The sequence below is a fragment of the Lampetra fluviatilis genome, chromosome 35 (genome assembly GCF_964198595.1).
Source record: "Lampetra fluviatilis chromosome 35, kcLamFluv1.1, whole genome shotgun sequence".
NCBI classification, from domain to species: domain Eukaryota; kingdom Metazoa; phylum Chordata; class Hyperoartia; order Petromyzontiformes; family Petromyzontidae; genus Lampetra; species Lampetra fluviatilis.
The window spans coordinates 1,070,922-1,083,980 of NC_136309.1; the positions used below are offsets into that span (position 1 = coordinate 1,070,922).

General features: G+C 45.5%; 1 protein-coding gene across 5 annotated transcripts in view; it reads right to left on the reverse strand.

Moving 5' to 3' along the window:
- The window catches only part of MYCBPAP (MYCBP associated protein), an 82,887-nt gene that overhangs the window by 51,194 nt on the left and 18,634 nt on the right, over nucleotides 1–13,059 (reverse strand). For 4 of the 5 annotated variants that reach the window (XM_078872623.1, XM_078872626.1, XM_078872625.1 and 1 more), the window contains exon 4: nucleotides 3,420–3,594. In XM_078872623.1, the coding sequence (XP_078728749.1) occupies nucleotides 3,420–3,594 (175 nt within the window). Of the gene's footprint in view, nucleotides 1–3,419; nucleotides 3,595–9,266; nucleotides 9,395–13,059 lie in introns of those variants that run through there. The other variant, XM_078872624.1, reaches the window with a different exon arrangement.

Here is a 13,059-nt window from a genome sequence, read left to right on the forward strand (position 1 = left end):
CACTTAAACGCCCAGCGAGTTTGGGAGACTCACGGCACGACATGACATATGCTTGATCTGCCAAAGCAAAAGTAGTGAGTGAAGGCTCGCTGACAGGCAAAGACAAAGATCATCTGTATGGCCTTAACAGACTGTTGGGGCAAGTGCTGTTAGCGAGCACATATGAAGGCCGGCACGGCACACGAGGGGGTGGGTTACCAGCACCACGCCCGACCACCTTTGTCTCCCCAGTGGCGATGTTTTTACACACCGCACCAGGCACATACTGTGAGACAGACGGTGGAGAAGTTAAGTCTGAAGCTGTTCCTACTGCAACTCTCCTCAATGTCCTCATCAAATCCCTCATCTCCAAACTTCGCATGATCCAAAATGCTGCTGCCCACACCCATAAATGAGACCACGTCGCCACAATATTCTAAACCCTGCACTGAGTCCCACTCTAAACCTGGTTGCATTTCATATTACACTCACCGTCTTAAAGATCCTCTAGCGACTCCCTTCTGCCTACCTCTGTTTTCTCATCTCTCTACTCCCCTTCCAAGCAATCTCTACGCCAGCAGCCCACCAAGGCCTTCAGTCTCAGTCCCCGGTGAACCTCTGCTCAGCGGGAGGTCACTCATCTTCCTCTACTGCTCCCACATCCTGGAACTTGCTTCCTCCAACCACCTGTGCTGTCGACTCACTGCCGTTGTTCAAATTCAGGCTCAAGCTCTTAAAAAAATGTTTTGCATTTATCTATGGCCGATTGATTTTCTGTAAAATAAATGTGCCCACTGACTCAATACACGTAGATGCTATACAAATCTGCATTGCATGGCTATTATATTGTGTCCTCCTGTAGCCACATACTTTATGGTCACGTTGAGATTAATTCAAGTATGCCACTTCATGAATATTACTTTACGTTTATTAATGAAAACTCAGGGCTGACTGAGAAACGTAACGCCCTGGCTGGAGAATCCAATGCAGCAATGCGGTGTCAACAACTAAACCAGTGACACTGTCATTAGAGCCATCACCCCTCTGGCCATGCGCCATCAGAAAGTTAAAATGCTGGTCAAGTAGCGACAAAATGCAGCAGCCCTTTGGGGTCGATAAAACACCAGTGATCAAACGACAGTAAACCTGGCCTCCTGAAGGGAACGTGGAATTTCCACCAACAGAGATGCACACGACTCAATTGGTCTTCTGGGCAGGGAGATATTTGGCAAATGTTTCCATTGACGTCATTATTTCCCACGCATGCTTACATGTTTTCTTTGTGTATGCTGCCGACAGGAACAATAACACTTGACAAACACCTTCAATACATCCGGTGACTACGTAACATAATTTTCAATTAAAGCCAGTGTCTGTAATGGAGAGATAGATTTTGAGAGCGCACTTTCGTTTTCAATTTGCCTCTGGAAAGAAACAAGGAGATTATAGGAGGATATAGAAAAGAAAACAACCATCTTAAATCTTGCAGAAGATATTTAGTGTTATTTACATAAAAGTTATCACGCTCTGTTAACGGGCCGTTCGTTATACTAATGACTTTGCTAAGTGCTGCTAAAATCAGTAAGGAGGAAAAGATAATTTGGTCTTCATGCATCTGCAAAGTAAGATTAAATAATTACTTGATAAAAATGGATGATACCTTCAGTTTCACGGAGTAGTGTAATATTTAATAGGGCTGCAGACGCAGCTAATGTGTGTGTATAAAATCACATGATAGTCACACAATCCAGACAGCTGTCATCATAGTTGGTGGATGACATAGCGATGGCAACTGCGTGAGACACACACACACCTACTTGCCAGTGCGAAGGTTCCATTAAAGAGGCAGTACAGAAAGTAGGTTGATTACAGGCTATCTGCGCAGAGTCTGCATCCTCCTATTGTGTGTGTGGTTTGCCAAAACGCAAAACACAAACCAAAAATACTAAAAAAACAGAATGAGATCAACATTGCCGGATATCATTTCCCTACAGACAGCGAGACTGGAGATCCAGCGAAGCTTTCATGGGTAAAAAAAACTGGATTACTCTATTATTAAACGGTTCAAGAGATAGCTTTGTGGGAATGTGTCCTCACAGGATGTGCATCAATTTAACACAATGGCCAGCAGCCTTTGCGAGAGAAAAGAGTGTTTGGCCTGTAGGGGTTATTTTTATTGAAAGTTACTGATCTTTGACCTTTGTGAACCACTCCAATATCAGCAATGGGGACACTGGAGTTGTGGATGGTCGGCATATAGACTTAAAAACAAATTGTAAATTTACAACGTAGGATTTCGCAGCCAATTGTAATCCAAGGGTCAGTTTCTGTATCAGGTTGCATGTCGAGCAGCATCTTTTCCCACTGCTGTTGACATCTTCAGGAGCCTTTACCATACACTAATGCGGGCATCACCAGGTGCTGTCACCACACACCGTTGCAGGAAGATTCCAGGAGCTTTAGCCACGCACTAGTGCACGGATCTTCAGGAGCTGAAGATGCCCACAGTGGCGTGTGACGAGAGCAAGAGGGAAGAAACGCTCACCACGCAGCGCAACCCGGAAATTGTCATCAGGTTGAGAGAGAGCGGGAATTAGGTGGTGACTGTGTCAGAGTCGGCAGGACGGGGGGTCGAGGAGGAGACGACAGAGCGCATCGTGAGGCACGGGCAGCACGGCGACGCAAGTTTACACGGAAACACAAACAACGCGGCTGAGCGGCACAGGTCAGTTCGCAGACAGGTGACGTAATGTGGCAAGAGTGGGTGAGGGTACAGGGCTTATAACGTTGCATAGTACGTGCATTTTAAAGTACTATGAACTAAACTATATTTTATCTTACCAGGCAAGGCCCACTTAGCTATGATAGCTCTTTGTCAGAAGCGACCTGGCCACAAATGACAGCTCAACAAAGTGTCTTGTCTTGTGGAAATGTAACGCAGCCAAATACTCTCGACGCGTGATGTCGATTCTAAATGTGGAGAGAAAAACTCTGAGGACCCGGAGAAAGACACACGACCATGGGGAGAACATGCAAACTCCAAATATACATGCATCTGGATCGAACTCATGCCCTCCTGTATACCGGTCGAGGTAGTCAACATCCCACCAAATGCAACCGTATATCAAAATGCTGCACAGAAACAGTGGACATAGTTATGTTTTAAAGATATAGTCAGTCATAGGGGGCTTGAGGCAGAGAGCGCGTGCACGGGAGTTGTGCGAGATGAAAGGGGAGCGGTCGGAGAGTGCGTGGTGCCGAACAGAGGTGAGAGGTGAGAAGTAGGAGAGTGTGTGGAGGGCAGTGGAGTGAGATGAGAGGGGACAGGTATTAGAGTGCGTAGATGGGGATTGAGTGAGATGAGTGAGAGGTGAGAGGTAGGCAGTTGCGATCCCACGAACGATCCCGGAGTCCTCGGGAAGGGTGACTGATATGATTACCGGTGTATTCCAGGAGACTGGCAGCAGCTTCCGGTGGAGCTGGACGCACCACCAGCAGCCGCGTCTTCCCCGCAGCCTCTTCCTGCTGCTGCCGCTGCCGCGTCGGTCTCCGCACGGTCACGCGCATCACCGTCGAGGGCCGCTCGCTGGCGGGTGGCGGACGCGGGGGGTGAGTCTGCACGCGGCATTTAGACACGCGGAGATAGAAATGCGGCGATAGACACGCGGCATTTAGACACGCGGCGACAGACACGCGGCGACAGACACGCGGCGACAGACCCGCGGCATCAGACACGCGTTCATCTCGCAGGTGGGGCAACGTGGAGCCTCGACGCACAGATGCCCGTCCCAACTCGCTTCCTCGCGACAACGCTCACAACCTGGCATCCTAAACCCCACTTACCAGAAGCTGTGGCGCTAGTGCCAGGGTAGTATCCCCCCACACACCCCCTGATGCTCCCCTCATGCCACCCCGCACTAGGGTTGTGTTCCCGATTTTCGGGATATGATAAATCAATATTTTGGAAGATCCGAAAACATGACGTCACTTCCATGACATGTCGTGCTTTTCCCATCCCAATGTGGTGTAGTGTGACATCGGGTGATGTCACTTTTGCTCAAATAAAAAAAAACACGAACAAAGATCTGAAATTTTACTTAAAATTCCAAACTCATCTTTTACCTGCAGACACAGACCACCAGGTCTCCCCTGAAAATAGCTCTTTGTTTTTAGTGATCTCGCACCTGCTTTTAATCAAGGGCCGCTATCTTTCTGTGCTGTATGCCAACAGACGAGACGGGCCGGTGTGGCAAGCCAGACACGGTTAGATGGCAATGGCTGGTGGAATATACCACCACTATGAATGACATCCAACGATGCAAGCGGTGATCAAAAAGTCTGACGTTTCGGCCACAACACAAGCAGCCGTCCTCAGGTGAAGAACAGAGCTGTCGGAAAGACAGCATCCTAACCTTAGGACGCTGTCTTTCCGACAGCTCTGTTCTGTGAGAATTTTATTGTTTTATTTTTATTATTTTATTATTTCCCTTCTACGTGACTTTACCGAAAGATCCAAGAATAAGATTGATATTTCTCACAATTGCATACACACTCACAACTCAAAGCTTGAATGCCACATTATCCAATACACTCGTTGAGTATGCCAGTGCAATTTATACAGCACTCAAGGCACCATAGGGAAAATAAAAAAATAACAGCCCTCTTTTAAAGGGCACGTAAGAATAGGTTTGTCATCTGCCATGATGGAATGGTGAGCACATGCTCCGCTTGCAATCAAGAGGTCACCAGTTCAAATCCCCCGGCGTGGCAGTTGAAACAATCGACCACCAGGTTGCATATGGTGGGGTAAAAGTGTGGGTCCTCCCACTTGTTCCAACTGCAGCGTGTACAACATTCTATGGCACGTGTCGTGACGGGCACTGCGAGATCCGACCGTGTCCGTCCAGTGCTCGCTGAGCTGCATTGGCTTCTGGTTGCCGAACGAATACCTTACCAGGTCGCACTCATTACACACAAAGTGATCGCCACAAATGAACCACAATACCTTGCTGACCTCGTCAAGGACCATAAACCATCACGCGAACTTCGGTCATTCTCGCAGCAGCGGCTTTTGGCTGGTCATCAAACAAAGGTGGTCACCGCATCCCGCACTTTCAGATGCGCTTCTGTGGCCGTCTAGAACACTCTTCCTTCCGATATTAGGAAGCCACTGGAGTTATGCACTTTTAAATCTGAATTGAAAACTCATTTGTTGAGAACTGCTTTTTGTGTTTAATTTGTTGTCCATCGCCCGCACCTCCGATTAGCACGGTTTGTTACGAACGATGCGAAAAAAACATACAAGATATCTGGCCAGCATGAAAGCGAATTCCAAAGTACCCTGTGGAGGAGTTCTCTCTCGAGCTCTCTCTCTCTCGAGCTCCTGTAAGTCAAGGCCCTTTTGGCAACATCTGTCATCTGTACGTACTAAATTTAGCTGAAGACTTAAACAATCACGGTCATTAATTGAACACAGTGCGTAAAGACTGTATGTCCAGGCATCTTCACCGCCATTATTTCACATGCCACACGACAGCAGTCACGGAATATCACGAAGGGCATCCCGACCGCTGTATAAGAATAAACTTATGGCTGTTTATAAAATGGGATGAACTTCCATAGGAACCATTCAAGTGTAATTTCCACGCAGTACAACATACCCGAGGGTTTTTGGAATTAAATATTAGTCTGCAAGAACCAATGCTATCCATCATAGTTGATATATATATTGTTGATATACAACGACAAAAAAGTAACGACAACCAAAAGAAAACTTTTGCAAAAATAACAGCCTTGTGTGTGGGTGACGCGTCAATAATATTTTTTTATTATTTCAGCGTTTGAACAGTTACAGGTCATTTATGCGATGGCAGCCGTGACAATGAAAGGAGGTCAACAGGCCTATGAACACTGCCAAAGTTAAATGAGGCATACGGTGAGCTATTAAACTCATTATTTGTTTTCTTTTGTTAATAAACGACAGTAATTTGCTTTGTGAAAGCTGATGGGTAAGTGGTTTTAAAGTACCTCCACTACAGCGCTATCACTTGCTACAGCCATTTGCGTTTTTCTTGGACAGTATTAAGCTTTTATTATTGGGTTGCAGGCTATAAAATGGCCCAAAACCTGACACTTTTAATTTTTTGTGAGTACAGGCACTGTTATAGACTCACTCTACAGACTTGAAAATGCCAATTTTGGAAAGACAATACAAAATAGGAAATGCAATTATGATTCTGGCTGTCGTAAATGCCATTATTACATCCCACGTGCGAGTTCTTCTCACTCGTCTCGTCATTTTGGAATTCACTTACTCGATTTCCATTGTACATAATTTCGGTTGTTTATGATTATAAATTAATCTTGTTTATAAAATGTCCATGCTTTTGTTCTATGCAACCAACCCATGTAAACCCTCCCTTCCCATGTTACATGAGCAGGTTGCCAATGGAGAGCTTGTTATCTGAATGGGGCCTTCCATGACACAAAGTGACTGACTGAACGTGTCATCCCTCCTTGCCTTTGCTAGGGACTCACAACTTCTTTGCTTTCTGTCACGCAAGACGCTCGCTGCGTTTGCACAAAGCGCCGAACTCTCCGAATTCGTCTTAATTCTCTCACCGTGAATCCACCAGTCTGAGTGAATCTTTTTTTCATGGAGCGGATAAAACGTAATTTGGTAAGGTCCTGATTCAATCCTTTCAAGAAGCCAACTTCACATTTAACATATTAGCGTGCTTTAACCTTTTATCAAACTGCGTGTTTACCTAAGTATGTAGAGAGAGGTCTTACGACTCTTTTGATTGCCTCAACATTATATTTCGTGACATAGAGAATATTGGGACGATGCAGTAATTGCGCTTTTTATGCGACCCTGACATTAATAAAACAGTAACTGAATTAATGAATACATGAATATTTAACACTTTGTGCTTCCTTTCCGGCAAATTATTCTTTACATATCCTATGAAATAATAAACGGACAAATTAACCATTACAAATTGATTATAAAACTAATTATGATTTATAACGTGACTGCTGCCTTCAATAGCCCACACTGATGTAAATGGCCACAACAACTGACACAGCAGCATAGGGAGGGCCTTCGTCCAGCAGCGAGTTGACGAGGGTCGAAACGTGAATGTAATTATGATATATTATATATTACTAGTTAGCACAGGGAAAAGATCGCACCTAGCACGGAAGTGCCAAGGCGGAAGGAAACACAAGGAAACCAAAGTCTGCGATTTCATGTGTACGTGAACGTAAGCTGCACACGGGCGGGGGCAGTGGCATTATTATAACGGCATACTTTTAATAAAAAGCGCTCAACTCACAAATCCCAGCCGGGGGGGGGGGGGTTACTCAGCCTATAATCCCTCCGGGGAAAATAAAATGCGTACGACTTCACGGGAAATTTACGAGTGTCGTTCTGTTAAAAGACTTGCCCTCGCCATGGGAAAATGTAATGTCCACCAATGTCGAAGGGCGACCGAAGGTGGTGGCCGCCACCCCATCGCTCGTTTGAGCGGATTCGAGGTCACTTCATCCAGCATCCGCATGATAATAAATTATCACAAGAGCTGGGACGATCTATGGCATTGTAATAGGACGATCTAGAGGTGTGACCATCTATGGCATTGTAATTAAGATAATCTAGAGTTGTGACTATCTATGACATTGTAATGAGGACGATCTAGAGGTGTGACCATCTATGGCATTGTAATTAAGATAATCTAGAGCTGTGACGATCTATGACATTGTAATGAGGACGATCTAGAGTTGTGAAGATCTATGGCATTGTAATGAGGACGATCTAGAGTTGTGAAGATCTATGGCATTGTAATGAGGACGATCTAGAGGTAGGATGATCACCAAAAAGTAGTCCAATATAATTGGACTACTTTTCGGTTACTCGTGCCCATTTTAAAAATGGCAACCATCTGGACATCCTGCCTCCTGAAGGCGAGAAACCCCCGCACGCCACGCCCAGCTATGCAGCTGACCTCGGTGACATCACCAAGCCTCTCGTCCAGCGGCACACGTGGGAAGAGAGGCAAGACTTGTTCTATCCAACTACTTCCGCCGTTATCCAATTCGTCCTTTAATCGAACTCGTAATCAGTAGCGTAATTGATTAATAATTGGTGACGAAATGACGAAATGTGCAGGCTACATCTGCCCATGGATTGTAATAATGATGATGATGACGACGAGTGGATTACTTAAGGAATCGGTAAGCTCGGTCCGGGCGGGCAATGACGTAGATGACGATGGTGCAATGTGGGAGGTGAAACGCAGCTAAGTGTAACTCCGGAAAACGTCGAACGGTGGGAGGAGGACGAGGCACCCTCCTCGCATCTGGACGAGTCGCTGAGAGGTCGCGGCAGGGGTGAGCCCAGGGCAACCGCGCGCCACTTACACACCCACGCGGGCCATTCAATCACAGGTCACACGCCTCCGCAATTTGCCAATCGCCTTGTTCCTCGTTTCAAGAGCTGTAACAAAGTCAGCAAGCGCCTGTTAGCGTCGACAGAGCCGGCCCACTGCCGTCTTCCCCACGCCGCTGCTGAACGCAATGCAACAGGTACTCACATCTCTGGCCGAGCCAACCAAAGAGAAGCCCTGACCAAGTTCACGCAACATACCCACCGATGTTGCTGTCATAAAAGGTATAATGATTCAGTCCCCCGTCGGTTAGAAGAATTGTCATGATTGAAGGTTACAGTTCAATCAAATATTTTTTTTATTAACGCAAAAATATACAAATAGTGACAACCTACCTGCTATACTGCCTTTTAGAGGCACATTTCTCCCTCTGCAGATTGGGCATCTTAGGCACACAGATTTTTTGTGCAATCCACCAGCCTCACATGAAGAGTGCTGGATTGCAGGTGTGTGAACACACACGCACATGAAAGCTAAAGCTCTCCCAAGTAGCCTATAGACTGTTGGGGCTAGACATATTAGCAAGCAGCTATGAATGTTGTAATGGCACACAGGGGAGTGGTTTGGCCAGCACTGGCCACCTTTGTCTCCTCAGTGCTGATGTTTTCACACTGCACTAGGTACTCATACAAGGCCGAGGTGACCTAGGAGAGGCCCAGGACCGCTTCCGATATTCGCCACTGGTGTTGGCCATGAGCGAGAATCGAACTCGGGTCGCCAGGCTCCGAGCACAGCGTAGCACAAACCGCTACACTACCACCACTCACACACAATACACACACAATACACACACACACAATACTCCCATCCTCTCCAACGTAAATGCGAAAGGTTACTCACGGGCCAGAAGTGCTGGACCTGCTGCAGGCCATGCCCGTCTGCGAGTCAGGAAGATGAAACGAGAGCAACGCTGCGACATTTACGCGCCGCTGAATAATCCACGCTCCAAGCGGAGCCAAGAGCCCCCCCGACCGCCGCCCCCCCCCCTCGCTCTCTGCAGTGTGACTGGCACGTGCGATTACATGTCTCAGGGGCCACATTAACGGTGACGACGCCTGCAAGTCCCGAGGGTCGTGGCTGATTTACCGCCATGCCATTTTTCATTACAGCATATGGTAAGGCGAGAAGGGGGGGGGAAGAGGGAACAAACGGCATGAGAAATAAATAAACGAGAATGAAAAACGTTTATTACATGTAATACTAAGTGGCCTAATTCCATAAAATAAACCTGTCCTGAATATGCATGATGTCTCCGGGACATGTGAAGAAGAGCTTCATAGCTCATCAGATTTCTCCAGGATAAATTAAGATTACGATTCTGACCAAAACAAATGTATATGAAAACTTTAACAGGAAATCACATTCTGAATATTATAATGTACAGAATTCACGCTTTGCTTTCATCATCCAGAGTACACCCTGTGTCCGTATTCAAGTGGCACCTCCTTACTGCCAAACGACGGAAGACGTCATAGTGTGAGCCTGCGAAGCCTAAACGGGAGCTGCAAAGCAAAAGGCTGCTGGCATGCATCTATTTCCCATTGTCCATAGCTCACAAGGGGGTGGTAAAGTGAGATGACTTACTCGAGCGAAAATCCATTGAGGAATTTGGAAATTCGTCAACGCGGTGCCACCTTACTCTACAAGGCCACATTAAACCCCAGTGTCTTTTTTGTGAATCACCTGCTCATGTGAACACGACTGGAGGGAGAAAAGATGCAAAGAATTAACATTATGGTCTCCAGTCGTGTGAATGGACTAATTGCGAATCAAATTCTCACTGAATTCCTTAAGAGGACTTTACATCCATTCATTTGAGCTTAAGGCAGTATTGGCTGAACCGGTTACCCACGCTATTTGAGCGCATGTAAACACTCCCAGATGCATACTGCTCATCTACAGATATGCTCTGCAGAGCGTGGTGTGGCACTGAAAATAGGTCGGTGTTTTCTTGCTCAAAAAGGGCATTGAGGCAGTGTCTGTTAACCCTTTCCCATTCCGATGATTTACGTGTTCGTACGTCTACGTCATTGGAACGGAACCGGAAAAAAAACACAACGTAATTTTATCGGTATCAAGGCTCCCACAAGTCGATGCGGGAGGGCGTGCGGCACAGTTTGGCGCCAGCTATCGTAGAGTGCGGTCGTGTCGCTACGGTTCTCTCCGGTGTACACGATGTGTTTTAAAACAACGGCGCTACGCCTCTCTAAATAAAATTAACCGCTAAGCGCTTGCGCGTTCCGAGATTCAGCGGTGAACGGGACACCCACCCTGCAACTTGCAGACGTCTCAAAACGGGAAAGAGTCAACAGCCCTGAGCCAGTGGTGGGACCACCACTGTTGACTTCCCCACATAGTGGTACAAATTGTATCGACACAGGATGGATGATGGGCCAAATCAACCCCTCTCCCCTTCACCCCAAGCAGAATTTGGAGTCACAACCATCCCATTGTGTGCCACTCGCTCTACCGCTGACGGTAATGGCCTGGTGGCTCAGCGTGGTTGGATACGTACGGTGCAAAGACATTTTGACGAAAGTTTAAAAGTACACAAAGCATACTGAGCAGAAGAAGCAACACGTTGATTGGGGAACAAAAACAAACATCATTGTGGCCGCAATAGGTGGAATGGTGGCGCGTGGTTTCCGCACTGCACTATGAACCTGGTGACCTGAGTGTGCTCCCTATCCACGACTAACATCCGTGGTGAGTGATATCTCAACCTGTCCTGGGCCCCCCTATCGATACTCATTTGAACATCCCGCAGGAACCAGCATGGTGAAGTATGGTCACACCGAGCACTCATAACCAAACAGTATGAGGATGTTTTGAGATGCAAACTCTGGCTCGTTGGACTCCCCCCCCCCCCATTTCCTCACAATGTTTTAAATGTCTTTCCAAGTTAACAAATGGGAAACTTGGCACCTATGTCCTAATAAGAGACGTTTATATCATGTGCACTCCGAGTGCAATGCATACATTGCATGCAGAAATCAGGGCACAAATAGTAAAGGTACTGGAACCAGGCACAGATGGTAAACCTATTACAAGGTAGTGTTTTAATGTGATAATGATTTAATTTTTTATTATTAATGCGTGTGTGTTTGCATGCCCAGAGGCAAGCTGTAGCACAGTGGGTGTATCTAATAGCGTCTTTGTTTGTTCTTTTATGGGTATGAATTAGGCATCAGCTGCGTTTCCATCCCAGTGGGATTTTAAATATTATTAAATCTGCACATGGTGATGTAGGCATCGCACCATGTGTTTGATGTGTGATTTATTACTGTAGTAATAATAATAAAAATACCAGTTAAAACAAACCCCATTCTTATTTTACTACGTCGAATGTGTGTGTGTGTGGCTTCAAGATGACCTCAGTAATATATCACAGACACACGTGTGCATGATCGGAAACATTCTTTATTTTTATTCATGTATGTTTGTTAATTAAAAAATATAAATAAAAGTAGCAACCCGATAATAATGCAGGCAAATTAAGCATACTCCAAATTGCCAGGCTTGGCAGGCAGTTCCATCAGCTATGACTTAATTGCAAAGGCTCGTTTATTTTTCTGCAGTGCCCAGTTAATCTTTGATAGATTCAGTTCCATCGTCAGGTATTGTGCAAGCAGCTGCGGCAGTCGGCACGACTACGTAAGACTGCAAATACATTCTGAATGCATATTAAATGCATTTAACCTCATGTGGAACTGTGGTCGGGGACACTGCAGACGATTTTACATTGATACATATGACGAACAAGGCTTAGCTTTTCATGAAAAATACTCTTATTTTATTTCTAACAAGTCATTTGTAAGGCTCCAAGCTAATTTTCCTTCGTTCCAAAGGCTAGTTTATTTGTATATGTGATTTGATTTTACCACGAATGATTTAGAATCCATTACAAAATGTAATAATTCGAAATGGAAAGGCCCTCAGAGAGCAAATAAAGTCACTTGCAGCTAATTCCAAAAATCATCAGGATGCAAAATTGCAAAATGTTACCAATGTGCCACTAAAATTTCGATTTAAAGCTTTCGTGACTGCAGGGATTCATATTCTTGTTTTTTTCGGTAAAGTGACGTAGAAGGGAAATAATAAAATAATAAAAATAAAATTCTAATACAACTGGCGGGTTTTGAAAAAAATTCTTGCTGTGGTTTTCACACCTGATGATGATTGCTTGTGTTGCAATCGAAACGTCGTAAGAATTGTATAGTTTTCTTTTTATTATTTTATTATTTCCCTTCTACGTGACTTTACCGAAAGAACCAAGAATACAATGTTCCACTTGTATTTGTAAACTTCATTCAACGTTCGCCAGACTGCGAAGGTAATGAACTCACGCGGTGTACCTTGATGTCTGCTCGACAATATGCTCCAGTAATCATGCTCCAGCAATAGATGAATATGGCACTTCGTTTCAAGTCACATGCTTAAGGTCTCCACGACCCAGTACAATCTGGTTTCCGTCAGGGTCATTCATATAAGAGGTCAGAGACATATCAGAGGTCAGAGACTGATTTTTTTACGTGTGCTGAACAACCTCCTATTCTCTCCTATCATTAAGGATCTCACTCCGAGTTCTCCCAGACATCACTGCTCCTTTCGATGCCACCGACCACTCGATCCT